General features: G+C 29.9%; 1 protein-coding gene across 2 annotated transcripts in view; it reads right to left on the bottom strand.

The window, feature by feature from the left end:
• LOC112687940 (Kv channel-interacting protein 2-like) overlaps nt 1–17,643 on the bottom strand; it is a 325,918-nt gene that overhangs the window by 202,377 nt on the left and 105,898 nt on the right. For both annotated transcript variants that reach the window (XM_025560935.1, XM_025560936.1), the window contains one exon: nt 11,207–11,691. In XM_025560935.1, coding sequence (XP_025416720.1) covers nt 11,207–11,552 — 346 coding nt within the window. In that variant the 5' untranslated portion in view covers nt 11,553–11,691. The remainder of the gene's footprint in view (nt 1–11,206; nt 11,692–17,643) is intronic.

The raw sequence follows: 17,643 nt of genomic DNA on the forward strand, positions 1-17,643 counted from the left end.
ATATTATGATTTTTATTTGTACAGTATAGTTGGTATACCGGCGCAATAGATGTATACTAAACAGGTAGTGTCCAAAATTCGGCTCAATTGACGAATACTGTCCACCGCGCGTGTTTGCCGTCGTTATTACTAGGGCTCGGGATTTCTAGGAGTTTGCGTGTTTTTAAACAATCATCAAAAAACATAGCAGTAAGTAATATAGAAATTTGTTTCATAACAATAGAAGTTTACATTTAAAAGTTAAAGTTGTATATTTTGCATGGTTGATCAATTTTCATTTTATAAGTACATATTTGACAATTATTTACACGAAAGGGTAAATTTTTTAATTTTATAAAAAAAATTTATGGATTTATTTCTTTATCTATCACTAGATTTGAAACCCAAGGTGTAGCACTAATTGAATCCATTAAAATAATTAAAACTACAAAAGAACATACATATTCTGCAAAAATGAAAAGATCTGCACAAGCTAAAGTAATTTATGATAAAATTAAAAAAATGTTTTGGAGAAAAATTTTGAATTTGATCAACTACAAAAAATATGGAACATTTTAAATGGACAAAATAAATCTATAGACGGATTGCCCGCAGATATTAGTGGTGGTGACCTACTATTTTTTAAGTTTGCCCCAAAAAGTTCTGTAGACGTGGAACGTTCCTTTTCTAAATATAAAAATATTTTGGCTGATAACAGGTGGTCATTTAAATTTCCCAACTTAAGAAAATATCTTATAGACCAATGTAAGGCTCAAGGTAATTAGTATTATATTAAAAATAGAAAAAATGTATTTAATTTAATTTGTTTTTAAAACAATTTTAAATTTTTTGTTTTTGATAAAAACTCAATATAAGATGAAAATAACTATTTCAGATCATCATATCTATCATATCTAATATATTATTATTATTTATTAGTAGGGTTCGGGACTTGTTGCATTTGCATATTGCTTAACAATGACCGCAGAATAATCTAAGTAAGATTTCAATTTGTTTTAAGTCATAACAGATTGAAATACAAACATTTTAATTACATATTTTCGCATATTTTATCGTTTTCTAAGCAAAATGTATATTTGATACACTTTGGCAGTTTAATTGTTATTTATAGCATATTTACGCAGTTTTTGTTTTATGTTAAGTACATTTATTTTAAAGGTTAACTTTATTTTTTTTTATTTTCATAATTCGCTGTTCAATATACCTAATCTCTCGTAATAAGTAATTGTTTTTCCGTATATTTCGGTTTATTAATAAAGATGAGATAATAACATTATTAACTAGATTTGGCAACTAGGGAAATACCTAAAAATTCCTGCGTATACTATTGCTTATCGACGATAAAGTTATAAGTTATAAGTAATACTATGTAAAAAGAAAATAAGAATTTAGTTTGTTTTCGTGCGTCGTAGCTTCAAAAGTGGAAATTTGGTGATATTAGTGGGGAGGGGGCTGAGCATTATTTGCTTATTACACTTATAGGTACTCTACGCAATTATTTATTTCAACAAGGCAATTTAGAAAGTTTGACACTTTGACATACTCAACAATTAGGTGCCTTATCTTAAATATTTTTGGAGTAGGTATTCTAAACAGAAATTATTAATTAATTAAATTAAACAACCAATGCAGGTATTATTACATATTATTAATATTACATTAATTATGATCGTTCCAAGCCATGACAATAAGTTTGTAAATTCTTACGAATTTGATTTAATTTTTATTACAGAATATTTTTTTTCATTAAAAATGCCTTTTACAATTATAATAATTATTGTATTTTTAGTCACTTAAAAATATTTAGGGTTAGGGGGCTAAGTCCTATACTTTAAATTTTTGGGGAGCTTAGTCCCCTCAAGCCCCCCCCCAATTTCCACATATGCGTGGCTTTTAAAATCGTTATTCTTGTAGCTCTTGTAATTTTAAAGACGCCGAAAATAATGAACGTATTAGAAAATATATCACCAAATTTAGAGAAAAAAATTTTTATTGTAAGAGAAAATGCAAACAAAATCGAACATACCCTTCAGTAATATAATGTTCATAGTATTATTGTTGTAATAAATAACTAATTACAAAAAATTGTCTAAATTAAAATGAATATATTAAATTTTTTAATTGACATATTCAGTTGCATATTTTTGCGCATATTTCGGTTATTTTAAGTGCATATGTGCATGCATGCTTCCTACAATTTGTGTGCAATAAGTCCCGAACCCTATTTATTACCAATTTTATTTTATTATTTAATTCATTATTATGAATATATTTTTTTTAAATGCATATTTTAAAAGCTTATTTATTGATTCTTTAGGGCATAAATTCATGCATATTTTAAGGTTTTTGTTGACATGATGTCCCTATCCCTAGTTATTACTATGGTCGTCGCGTACGAAATTCAGTGGCTACAGCCAAGGGGGGGGCTAAGGGGCTGCAGCCTTCTTGAATTGTTAAGAAAATTATGTTAATGGTCTATGAAAATCACTAAAAAAGTAAAAATATTTAAAAATTTTAGTATTAACAACTTTATAGCTGTCTATCTGTGGTAGTAGGTATTTAATGCATATAATATGGTGCATCGGTCGCGAAAAACTAAATCACCGCTGTGTTAAAATTTATCAGCCCCCCCATCCTATAAAAAAAATCCTGGCTGCGCCACTGACGAAATTATTATTATCACTACAACAGGCGCGGTAATGTTATAATCAATTATGTCAGCCGGTGAAAGGTGCGCGAACTCTAATTTAAATCCTTACCAAACCACTGCTGTTGTATATAAATAGGCTATATAATATTAGTTTCCGATATGTTTTCACGTGTTCTAACTTTACCGAGTGTCAAACAAAACCTCTTACCTGGAACAGTATTTAAATTCATTAGTAACAAAAATTATAGATTTATACGATTCGTGTTTGACAGTCTCGGTACGAGTTTAATTAATTTAAAATCTTTGCAAGTAACCAACGAAAACGTTTTGTAATAAATCATAACTTGAGTAAATATCAACGTAATTAATGCAAATGATAATTATTCCTGTATTAATAATAATTTATGTTATTAATTATCATAATTATATGTAACAATTAGTTTATCAAATAAACAAAATCATAAGCCAACAGTCGTGAAAATAAATCATCTTATGAAATGGTCTACGTGCCATGGTATATAAATTAGTAAATCTGCAATATTATCCACTGATTATAATAACAATTGTTGCACTACTACTATATATAAATAATGGGCATGTAGCATGTGTGTTATTCACAGTTTTTTTTTTTTTACGTAAAATTGTTGACGAATATTTCTTACATTCTCGTATTATAAAAATCGAAAAACATTCATCTTAAACTGTTTATGATTAGTTTATTAGTTTTTTTAGTTAAGACTTGTTTTCAGAAAAACGTAATTATAATTACCATGGCGATTGAAGTTACAAAAACAAATTATTAATAATGTTAAATTGCTGTTTATCGCTTGGATTTATTTATTTTACGTGATACGACGTATTATCTCAATAATTGATAGGATAATTATTATCTAATTAATCATTTATCATAGATTAAACACGAATACCAAATTTTTTTTTTAAATTTAAATAAATTTGTATCCTTCTGGTTTATTAATACTAAGCACCGAAACTATATTTTTCCGAGGGATAACTGTGGCCATGTGTAATAGTTATAGATTAAATATTTATTGTTTGATCGATTTAATAAACCAGTTGACGTTTAATAATTATCACATACTCGAATATTACTATTGCAACGATTTAGTGAATTGCAACAATACTTTTTTTTTTTGATACAAAAAATAAATAAATGAATAAATGTGGAAATTTTGGAATTCGGACGGAGTGAGTTATTGAATTATTAAAAATAAAATTTAAATATTAAATAAAAACGTGTTTGATTTGAAAAAAAAATTAATAAAACAACCGCAATCTTCAAAATACCGTAAACAAAATTAATGTAACTCGCACAGTGTTCGGTTATTATTGTTATCAGATCAATCTGTATAGATACGGAAAAGCGGACTAAGACTGTGGTGGGTTAAACCCGACGATTTGTTTGGTAAAGTCTTATCAACCGTTTCAAAACGATCGTATCTAGGAACAGTGGCGCACACAGGATTTTTTTTGGGGGTCGGGGGGGGAGGGTCAAGGTAAAAATATAACACATTTTACAATTAACAAAATTATGCTAATTCTTAATATATTTTGGCAATAATAGCATTGATAATAGATTAGACTATTCTATAATCAATGATACTCGGTATCATAGGTGGTACTACGGGATGGGCAAGGTAGGTGGCTGCCCCCCCTGCGAGTTCTTACTCTCCCTATACATTTCAAATATTGGTTGTTAATCCCTCATATTACATGCTTATTTAGAGTCTGCATGATTGTAAGTAATAATATTATTATCTACAACCGTGGGAGCCATTCATGTAAATATGCTGATAAGATTTTTTGCGTCAACATTTTCAATATTATTATAATTTATTTTTATCATTGACAAATCATGAACCAATATTATTACTTTATTATTATCTGTATCACAAACGTTTTGTATGATTTTATACTTTGATTTGACTTGAGTTTTTTGGATAATATTAATTATAATAAAAATTATGAACACAAACCAAAGTAAAAAAATAATAACTTTATACGACTTTTTCATACAAAAACCATCATAGGCGGCTCTACAAGGTGTGCCGGGTGTACCTTGGCACACCCTAATGTGAATAATGCGAATAAAAAAATTAAATAATTACAATTGAGAATATATGTGCATACACATTAATTAAATTTTAGTTTTTTGTAAGTAATATTGCAAGTGTTCAGAATAAGTCTGAAATAATAATTACGTGTGTATTTTACCAATCGTTATTTTACATCATTAACGAAGCCTTTATTTTTAGAATTTAAATCATAACACGGTATACACGTACGTGCTTATAGCCTCCTCTTTATATTTTGAAAAATTAACCAAAAAATGACAGGGCACACTCAGATGTATCACTCTAGGTCCGCCTATGAGAACTATCACAGGTAAATTGTGGTAAGTTATTATTTTAAAATTGTATATGATAATATAATATAAATGTAGGTATTTGTAAGTGTATTATTCATTTTACAAAATAATCTTATTTGAAATAAGTTAAAATAGTTATTAATAAAATACTTTTTTTATAGTATTGCTAGTCTAAAGATTTAGACAAAATAGTGTTAATATTTTACTTAAAGTATTTCCTGCCCCCCTTGCCAAGAGGGTCTAGTAACGCCTATGCTAGGTATTCAATACTAGCTCTTCGTATTTCTTTATATTTAACTTGTAAAATTTGTAAATTTTAACCTAGACATCGGAGAAAATTTCGTGGGGCGGTTTACAATCCCTTAACCTCCCCCCGCGTGCGCCATTGTCTAGGAACGAATATACATTTACGTCAAATGTTTTGACGCAAGTACGCCATTTATATGCCAATACGCTCTATTACTTTTATTTTGTTGCCCAAAGTGTATGTAAAATACTATAAAAGTAGACGAACTATGTATATTACGTAGGTATGCTATTATGAGTGTCACAGTTAATTTTCTTAATAAAAAAAAACTATTTTCATATTCTCATTCGTAATATAATTTACCTGTATCATTCACCCAAACGGACGAGTTTTGAGTAAATATATTTTTTTTCAAACCAAATCAAATGTTATAGACTACATGTATATTGTATGCATCTCATTAAAACGATTACATTAAATATATTAACTATGATATAATATATGATATGATACAATTATATATGTAATAACTGATTAAAAATCAATATTGTAAAAGCATGTTTTCAAAAAATAACGGCACACGTTAGTGGAATATTTGTAAATAATTTATTAACCCCAAGACTCCCGATTATCTAAAAATGTTATTTACTGCAACAGTTCTTTCCTGTACTTATTTAACTTGGCATAAATATTTCTGATTAAAATGCAAAGTTTATTATTGTTGCTCGAATGCAATTATAAAACTATAAACTATTATCGACTTAATAGTTAATATTTGTGTTTGAAACTTTTAATTGTATCTAAGTGTAAACTTAAAAATAATATTTTATTTTCAGAAAATTATAAAACGATCAACAACTCAACAATTTATTTCAAATATTTCACAAGTGTTCTTCTGATTATTTAATTATTTAGTTTGGTTTTTTCTACGTTAAAAATTTATTTTATATATATATATATATATATATATATATATTTATTTATTTTATTCTATGTATCTGTTACAGTTTAAACCCGAAATTCATCAATACTAGTTTTCACTAATCAATTTCGTCCAAACTGATATTGATTGACTAATTAATCAGGACTTCAATATTGTTAATATTTTTTAAATGCAATTTTGTAACAAAAGTAAATTAGAAATAATTTTAATTTTTATTGTTTGTTTGTTTTAAAAATGCGAACTATTGTGGTATTTAGTGTTACATAAAATATTTTTTTACATAAGGAGCGATTTATTTCACATGAATTTTGAAGCAAGATACTTAGTCATTACATAATAAGTTTAAGTTCGTAGTCATTGAACATGTAAAACGTAATGTATATTAGTTAAGATATTTATTTATTTATTTACTTTGACTCGTAAATTCGTAGCAATTATTATAGTGATACGCTAATATTTTTTGAACATACATATTGCGAACAGTGATGATAAATCATATTTTTTTAGTATAATATAATTAAAACTGCGATACCGACTTTACAATTGTTATTTTCATTTTTCAACGATGAAACTGAATATTTTAAAGTAGACTACTGATAGTTAATAATCATATTTATGTAGAGTGTGAAGTAAGCAATTGTTTTATTTTTATGATATATTCAATTAAATTCCAAAGCGAATTTGAGAAATTTGATTGGTATAAGTATGTTTTTGATGAGTTATTGATACTATAATAACACATAGAAAACGTAAAAAAATTATCAGCTTTAATCCTACTGTTGAAATGCTCTATAGTGCATAGGATTAGATCATCTATCGAAATCCATCACATTATTGAGTTATTGAGTTGCTGATTGTGATAAAAAATTATAATAATAATTAACACTTTCACATTGCTCAGGCAACAACAATAGTGTTCTCATAGCATGTTTTCAATAATGATTAATTCTCATAACAAATTTTAATTTCGCCGTGGTTTCTAAGGTAACCAAACAACTCCTTTGTGTGTAACACGTTTTCATGATAATTTTTCGTAACACATTTTGATAGTAAAGCTTCCGCGAATTTCGATTAGTCATAGCACTCAAGGTAATAGTTAGTGGTACCGAAAATAACCTTCTCAGACAGTTAAATATTGGTGTGTTTGGGGAAAAGATACGGATTAGTAGATATTTTATCGATTCGTAGTTATAAATAAATTATATGAATTGCAAATTTTAATAATTAATAAGGTTTATCAATAATTTCATGGAGAATTGAAATATTTCATCGCACTGGTATACGTGTTCAGTATCTGATATTATAATTTCGTTTTGCACGAAGATTTTTTTGACTTTGTAAAATAACCATCCTAATCGGTCACTAATCGATTATTTATTAACAGAAATTTATTTAATGATAATTTAGTATTTGTTTTTTTTCCTGGAATAAAAGTGTAGAATTTTTTGAATAAGATAACTCAAATAATTTTAAATTTGTTAATGGGTGTTACTACTCGTAAGTACGGTAATGTTATCAAAACAATAAAATTAAAAAAAAAAAAATCATTAAAATTAGTTTTATTATATATTATAGATCAGGGATCGCCAACCAGTCGATCGCAATCGATTGGTCGATCTTTTTAGGAATATAGGTCGATCGTTGTAAAATGTAATTTTATCACTATCGATCGATCGCTTAAAATAATCAGATTAATCGGATAATGGGAACATTAGATTATTATTATGAAAATACAATAAATAATTATTCTTTGGAGCTTAGACCTTTTTTTTTTTTTTACTCATCAAACAAATCTCTTCCTAAAGACCTAAATTCTCCTGGATATCGATCACCAGGGACTTAAATGTCAAATGTAGCTCATTTGTTTAAAAAGGTTGGTGACCCCTGTTATAGATATATGAAATATTTAATTTAGAATGTAAAAAAGTGCACTGCAAATAACAGGTGAGAGCTTAAAATAATTTAAGTTAATTTAAAATATCTCATTAGAATTTTTAGATATACTTGCCAGTCAGTTAAACTAAACTATATCCACCCAATACCACTCATTGCTATTTATAATATAAGAATAATATAAAATTATAAAAAATAATATAAAATTATTCTAAAAACATTTTAACGACTAATAATTGGGAAAAAATAAGTTGGAGTAAGCTGAGTTTATTAACATTTTTGTAGGATTCCGGAAAAATATATCATGGTAGAAAAACACTTAATTAATACCAAAATCACATATATTATACAAGTGAATATATATATTAAGTGACTGATTCTTAACACATTATTATTTACATGAATGATTTTTAAGTTACAGAACTTCCAAAATGATGCAGAGAATAATCATCGGCGAGAGAACATATAATTTCTAGTCTGAATAAAATATTGAAAGGATAGGTGAACCAACTGATAAATCGAGTCGAAGGAATTTGGAAATAGTGACGTATATAATTAAACGCCACTATTTGATTTAAAATTGTAAACAATTGTAAAATAACCACGCAAAGGATGTTTCGTCGAATGCGATTTTTCTTTTCCAACACCCAGTCGAGAACGAGTCCAAGGCCCTCGAACCGTTTAAAGAGGGCTCCTATACACACACGCTCACAAATGCAAACGATATAACTCTTATGTGTATATAAAATGAATGATATCATGTAAATTTATCTCGCCGACCGCGTGACACGAAATACACATTATAATATTAATCACGGTGCATACCATCTGACCGTTCCGCAGCGATTGCACGTCCGTCGGTTACATTATTTTTCCTCTTAATTGCCTGCACATTAGTCAAGTCCATCAGAGCGATACCACGACCGTAGTTACCGCAGCATTCATGTGGTGCGTGTGAATGTGGTAAATCCAAAAGTACTGCACTGACGTTGTACGTACACACAGAGTTACTCACATTTGAGGCTGTGTCGATTGATACGAACAGTGGTATAATAATTCATCGAGGATCTGCATCAAAGTTCGGACACTCTAAACGTAATACGGTGCGTGGATCACGCGCGTACAGGGGCGTATTTAGGGGGAGGGGGTAATATGGGTATTAAAATACCCCCCCCCCCCCCCCATTGACTGAATTTTATGTTATCACCAAATTGTTAACTTACTTACAGTATAATTTGCCCTATACGAGTACTGGTCTATTCAATTTTAAAACACCCCCGTTAAATTAATTCTGGATACGCCACTGCGCGCGTGTGATACGATCATACGCGCAAAACGGTTAGAGATTATATTATGCTGTAACATTTAATTAACGTATATACGTCTGTGACTCCGACGCCTTTCGTCCGCACGGTTACGTTATTACGTCGTGTCACATTTTGTCACATACTCCGGACGAGCGCACGGGGTTTTCGGCTTTCCAGACGCGCTGTCATTTCGTGCAGGCATTTGAATCGATTAACCTCGAGATCAGCCATCCCTGTAGCTGGGTCTAACCGGGGCCGTCTCTTATCCCGCGTAAACTTAGTTTACCGGCCAGCGTTATGATGTATATTATTAATGCTAAAGAAATACTTTTTACGCCAACGTAAATATAAACACGATTTCAGCACGTCTATAACGCAGCACAACGATTGGTTACAGAATAATCTATTCTACGATCAACGGTAAAACTATACACGCATCGGTATGGAATAATATAATTTTGTCGTGCTGCAGTAGATTTCGGAATTACAACTATGACTTCTCCGAGGTGGAAGTTTCTGCTAGACCGCAGTGCATTAATATTATATTGTGTATGCCATTTAAGTGTATTACAGTCGTCACTCGAAGCCTACAACTAGAATCTAATTTTAGGATCCCTTCAAACGCATTTTAATATTAAATTATGCTATATACATCCCCGATGTCTCGTATTATCGACGATTCCTCATTTTTTCATTCACTTCGGACCATCCAGTGATTCGAACATATAAATATCCAAACAACCTATCCTATAATTTGGTTCACTCCAATGGCCGCACGTATAGGTTTAAACAACTACCCGAACGTATAAAATCACGTAATAAAAATCAATCGCAAAGTTAGAACCAATCAATTCGTGTATCAGTTAAATGGGCAGCGTGGTCGGTATAGCAATATTAAAACCAGGTTAGAAACTTTTTTTATATGTTTTTCGCTAAAAATGCTTATGCTTATATATATTTCTAATATATATTTATTTCTTATTTTTAACCCATTTTCAGTAGATTTGAATCAATGTTCTGGATAAAACTAATTGTATTTCATTTAATTGGTTTTTTTAAATTTTTTTTATTAAAATTTATCTCGAAACTTTATTTCTAAAAAAGAGAATATGAAAATCAAATTTAGGAAATTATAAAAATTTTAATAAATTGTATATTATAATTGATATTGTTTTTTGGTATATATTCTATTTTTTTTTTTTTTTTTTTTTTTGTTGAAAAACGTAAAGAAATGTAAAATATTGAAGTGTGTATTAATGAATCCCATATGTATTTCAGCGTATTGAGTCCTGTAGGCGCTGACCATATGTAAATACGATGCAACACAGGTGTTCCATAACCTTTTTTATCTCACGCCTCTCATCCCGTGTAGATTTTCAAAAATCTCACCCGCCTCCCGCTAACAAATGACTATATTTTTTTTGCAAACAATTGATAGGACCTAAACATACGCCGGACTACAACGGCTGTATGGAAATTTGTCCGCATAATATATCGCGGGCTGGTCGATAATTATAACGTACTGTTATCGACGTGCGACATCTGTCCACAACAATAAAGATGGTAATTAGGTGATCTCGATTGTTTCTAATTTTATCGATAGCAAACGTGGCACGTTGTGTTTGAAAAAACGAAATTCTGTTCTAGTGATTCTAATCTAGTCCGTTCTAGTCTCACGCGCCGCAGTGTTCGAATTCCTACGGGACACACCGAGGTAGGAACAACAAGTCGACCCCAACCACTGGCAAACACCGTGTACGACGCGCGCGTCTATAAATACCTTGGGTCGGGTTGAACCTGCGCTTGAGATAGTTGAGGAAACGTCCGGCGATGGACAGGTTCCGGTGTCTTTGCGACCGTCTCCGGCCGTCCGCGTGGTGGTGCTGCTGGGACTGTTGTCGCAAAGAACCGCCGGGTCCCGTTCCGTCTCCGCTCCCGCAGCCGCCGTCCGCGCCACTGCCGCCACCGCCTCCTCCGCCGCCCGAGTGACCGTGCTGATGCTGGTGATGGTGGTGATGGTGGTGATGGTGCTGCTGGGACGTCTGTCCGTGCTGGTGCTGTTGCGTCTGCTGCCGGTTATCGCGACGCTCGCGGCCGTAGTTCTGGTGTGCTACCACGCTGTACATGATGGTTTCGCCGCCGTCACCGCCAGTCGAATCATTCGCTCATCGCCGGCCGTCTGCGAACACGTCGCGATCACGTGGAACGTGTTTCGATCGGCCGTCTGTCAAACGGTTACGGGCCAATGGTAGGGCAGAGGACGGCCTGAAAAACGGTTAATCCCTTTAAATCGGTAAAAACACATCATGCACGCAATAGCTTTAGCTAGTGGTCCGTAGAATTCTTAGAGTTATAGTAGGATGCGAGGCCTGACAGGTTGACGATCACTAACCGACACCGATTTTATATTTATATTTATCCTGCAGTAATATTTTTGGAATTTGTTAGTTAAAACCAAAAATGAAGTATATTATTATCACGCTTTAAGGGTCAGTAACAAAAAACGAAACAAAAATATTTAAATTTTTCATAAATTCAACTTGATAGTAAAATCCTCATTGGTACTTTTTTTTTAATAAGATAAATAATTAAGATTTTTTTAATAGAAAAGTGTAATATTTTACATTAAAACGTATTTTATACACTTTATTTCGTGTTAACGAAAATAAATTGGAACCGGATCCAAAACTTTAACTTAAACTAATTTAATTAAAATACTGAAACCCAAACCGGAACCCTTTAATTCGTCAAGGTTCCCGCCCCTGCTCCATCCGTCCGAAACAAAATTAAGTAAACTAGATTCTATATAACTCAATACAAGTTTGACGTTAGGGTTAATGTTAGAGGTCTCAAATTTGAACGTGAATTAGGTTCATGTATACTTAAATTTAAAAATCTGTGAATTTAATTCACGTGTAATTAATTAGTAAATCACGGATATTTACTTCACGTGTACTTAAAATAAAAACCAAAAATTACAAATTAAAAATATTTATGTCTAATATTCTAAAAATAAATTTTTTATAAACAGTATTATGGTTAAATTATGGGACGGGTTGATTAATGAGCATACTACGCACATGACAGCGACGTGAAAATTTCTAAAATTTCAGTACGAAGTTCGTACTACGAAACGATAATAATAAAATTTCAAATGTAATAAACTCATGATTTAATAACAAGATTTATGGACTCAAGTAAAGTTAAATTTACAGATTCACGTATAGTTAAATACATAAATTCTTGTGATTGCATGTGTGAATTTTAATTTTACGTGTATCCCTGAATTTAACTACACTTGAAATAGAGACCTCTAGTTTATGGCTGCACCCGAATTGGGTCTCGAATTTAAAATTACTACACTAGTTGGGTACCGAATTATTTTAGGTACTACACTAGTTGGATCCCGGATTTTTATAGTTACTACACTAGTTCTTGAATATTTTTTGGTAAGTACTATATTATATTAACAATACTAAAATTTCAGGTTATTTAGACCATACATATGATTGAAAAAGTTTTTGTAGTATTTTTTTGATTTTTTAGTTTTTTTTCATTCATTTTTATTTATACTATATAATGATTTTAACATTTTTAATATTTTACCAATACAATTCTAATAATTTATATTTCAATGGAAAGAAACTAAAAAACAAAAAAAAAAAACTATAAAATACATTTTTAACTATATTTGTGGTCTAAATAGATCATATACAGTCCTAAGTCTGTTAAAATAGGAAGGAAAATGTTAATATGATGTAGTAATTACCAAAAAATATTCAGGAATTAGTGTAGTATTTATAAAAATCTGGGACCCAACTAGTACATTACCTGCGATTAACCTCTAGTACTCAGGACCCAACTTGGATGCTCCGTAGTTTATATCTAATAACGTTCTCAATAAATAAACCTGCTGCCTGTACAACGGACAATATTCAATTTGGGAAAATATTTCAATCATTGGTGTAATCTTTCACGTCGAACTCAAATATTTGGATTTTAAAATGTCTTTAGTGTGCCCTCGTAATATGATGTCGTGTTTTATAATATTATTTACTATCTAGTTTATTATTATCGGTTACAGCGCATGCATCTATAAACTAAAGCAAATTAATAAATACATGGGTATGATTTTCAGTTTTTTATCTATAATATAATTTTGTACCTACTTGAACCTTCATTTTCATTACAAGGTGCGAAAATAAGTTACGTTTTAATACGAATTAGTCAAGAACACGATGAAAAATCTAATTATAAACTAACTACTATAAGCTTTATAAATTTAATCATATTTATATATTTCTTTTTCGTTTGTGAAAATTGTCGAAACAAATTATAACTTTTAATTCAATACTCATTATTTCTACTATTTGTTTATTGAATACATTTTATGTACATAAATTATTTATATAAATAGTTAGAATACTGATTTTCATGTTGGTACATTTAATTTGAATGTTCTCTTATTTATAATTCAGTAGAACCTACATGGAACCAATAATAAAAATTGTATTTATCAAAATATGAATAAAATGACGTACAAGCATCAAACATCACAAATTTAATCAAATAATAATATATAGATAATTTTCATTTTACATATTGTCATATAATTTCGTTACAAAGTTTTAAAAAAGAGTAGTATCTACACAAATTAACTGGGTGAAAATATGTATATAAGTATGAATGAAAAAATTACTTATTTGTTGAGGAAATTGAACATCTTGAAGCTCAAAAGGGGGATAGACCCACCCCATAAATACTCCACCAAAAAAATAATTTAGTATATTCCCATAAACAGATAAAATTATATTGTAATTTTATTGGAATACGATTTAAATAGTAAAACATTATAGATTTTAGTATTATGCAAACAAATATATAAATAAATAAATTGTTAATATTTTTTAATTTGATCTTCAATAAATATCTGTTTGATTAATTGTAAATTTTATTTTTTCCTGTAGAAATAAATAATCATTTTATTTTAATAATAACTATATTTTAATTTAGAATTAATTATAGTATCAGCATTACTAATCGATCGTATATTGTAGCAAAAAGAAAACCAACGGATCAAGAGCTTAAAAGTTAAATATATCAAATTACTTAAGATAAATTATGATAATTTCGTATTATGAATTAATTATATTTTCACAGAAAATATTTATTATTGTATATATATATATCTTATGTAATGACATAAAAGTAATAATTTCTATTAATTATCATAAACATAGGCTAGCACATAAAATAACAAATACGATATGATTACCAATGAACGTCCTACGTAGTATTAGTAAATACTGAACATTATCAAAATAATACATTTAACTGAAGGTGAAGACCTAATAAATTATTTAGTATTATTTATAACAATTTAAAAGATGCATATTATTTTCTATACAAAAAAAAACGTATTTATAGATTTTTTTTTTTTGTTAATTCACATACCCAACAGTGTAATTTCAACAGTTTATTTATTATTCATTATGTGAATTTTATTTTAAAATGCATGCAATAGAATACTCGTTACAATATTAATTGATAGATTATTTGCAGCGGTTTTTTGTTTTTGTATTTTTCAGATTAAAATAAAATTTATTATTACTTAAGCATTTCCGATGTTATTCAATTATGAAATGAGGCTATTGCGATTATCTCATAAAACGTGCATTTTTATGAAACTGTACAAGTAGTATTTGTTCATGCGAAAAAAAATTATTTATTTTTTTTATTTTTAATGTATAATTTAGAAATGATGAAAGTTGTGTGCTTATAAATAGGGTAGATGAATTAGAGTAAAATTTGATAAAAAGCGCATAAAAACAACTATAGAATACATTACATTTTCCGTGGGATGCTTAAAAGTTCATGCAAAAATACTAATTAAAAATGAATTTATTATGTTTTACTCAAAACTAAAGCAGTATAATATATACTCATTCAAATAAAAATAAATCATATTTTGCTTATATAGTATTAACTATTGAAATTTGGAATCAAAAAAAAAATTTTATCTTTGTAGATAGACTTAATAAAAAGTCTATGTATGTGTGCACTTTTATATATTCGTAATTAATTAAACAATTAACATCTAAAACATCGCAAAAAATTAGTGCTTTGAAAATACTGTTAATTTTTCGACCAACTGAAGCATGTTATCATATACATAAATTAATACGAAACGCTCTTAATTGTTTCGAATAATTATTTTAATAAAAGAAAAAATTCACTATTATAAAACCAATAGCTGCGACATAAATGTAAAGTTTTATTTTAAAATTACATTATCCAGCCCTCTTTGATAATAACTGTTCAGGTAGCAAAATAATAGAATTAATATTTTATGGTTACCAAAAACATCATCATTCTCATTTGTAAAATAAATAAATATAAAATATTCATTGATGCGGAAACTTATTAAAATGCCTATTAAATTATAAATAATAAAGTAATAAAAACGCCAAAGTCTACGATAACAATTTGACGAAATTGTCGCAACGTGGTTTTACCAAAAAAACTGATTTATATTGCGGTGCGTTGGTGACTTCAACAGCTTAGAAACAACTAATACAGTGGACGTCACATATAAGACTCGCTTTGAGACCAACATAAAGTTAGTTTTATAACTGAATGAATCTTATAGTCGAAGTGGTAAAAAAAAAAAAAAATTGAAATGATTATTAATTATATTTTGTTCTTCTGCTTTTACTACGTATTAAATAATACATAATATGTATTAAAAAATAAATATATTTTTATTTATTAAAAAAAAAAAAATGTAATTTTAATTTTGTTTTTTTACTGTTTTCAACTTTTTCGGAAATACTATTTGTACTGGTATTGGATATTTAAAACGAATACATCGGTGATTAATAGCTCTGCTCCACAGTTCTAGAGCGTTTTTGTTTGATGGCAGTTCAACCAGTAGTTTAACTCAGTGCTTCCCAAACTTTTTCGACTCAAAGCACCCTTTTTGATCCAAGGTATTTTCATGGCGCCCTTCTCTAAGTCATAGCATGACTAATCATAAGAAAAATGTTAGACCCGATATTATTTCACGACGGCGCGGTGCCCTTAAACATAGATCGCGGCGCACACTTTGGAAACCTATGGTTTAACTTTCTCGTCGCTTTCGTCATTCTCAAACGCGATACAATTTGTTGTCCGTACAAAGCTTGCAACATAATTCAAAACCACCAGGGTGAGTAATAATCAACAAAAAAAGTTTATTTTCTACGGTTTTTTTTTTTTTTTTTTTTTACGAAATTTGAGTTGTTTAACCGAAACGGTGTATTATGAGCAAATTTTTTTTTCCATGTATTTCGATACGTCCCGGACCTTTCAAGGAGATTTTCAGTCCCACGAGCGGGTGAACCTTATACCCGTGAGCCGCACGATCGGCGTCCGTACTATATTCCACACGGCGCACACAGCATCGACCTACGAACACACATCTGTCTCGTACCGTACACACGTTATACCCACTACGTATAATATTACGTTTACGAATATGCATGATACATGTATGTATCGTGTGCACAGGTTAGTAACGCGATGTCTAAGAGCAACTGTATACACTGCTCGTATTGCACACCGGAGCTGTGTTCGACGGTACAACGTTGTAGTTACAATATTTCCGTTTGAAGGCGATTGAGAAAAGCGATCGGTCAGGTGCGTGTGTGTGTGCTCGCCTTCGTCCTCTTTACAGTACCTCTGTGCAATAAGTTTCCACCACAGCGTCGGTTCATTGTCATACAAGGACAACGGTGAAAGGCGAAATACGCGCACAAACGCTTGCAAGTACTTACGCGTACAATCTTTCCGAGATCTCCGTACATATTACACTATACGAAACATCGTAATAATAATAATAATATTAATAATAATAATAATAATAATAATATTCTCGTGTGTATGTATATATTTATACTGGAGGTGTCGGTGGTTAGGTTAGCGTTTTGTGCTACGTATACCACATATATATATATATGTGGTATACGTATCATTTATATATATATATAAATGATATAGCATACGCGTATATAGTATATGACCTATAGGCAAATACGAGTGTGGAAGAGAGAATAAATATTGTTGTCTGGTTTAAATAGTATATAATAATACGTATCATATCGTGCGTAGAGGACGAGGGGTAAAAACCATGTTTCACAATAAACTGTACCCAGTGTTTCACGACGGAACGCGTTCAGT

Source organism: Sipha flava, unplaced genomic scaffold (assembly GCF_003268045.1).
Source record: "Sipha flava isolate LNK unplaced genomic scaffold, YSA_version1 36_pilon_pilon, whole genome shotgun sequence".
NCBI classification, from domain to species: domain Eukaryota; kingdom Metazoa; phylum Arthropoda; class Insecta; order Hemiptera; family Aphididae; genus Sipha; species Sipha flava.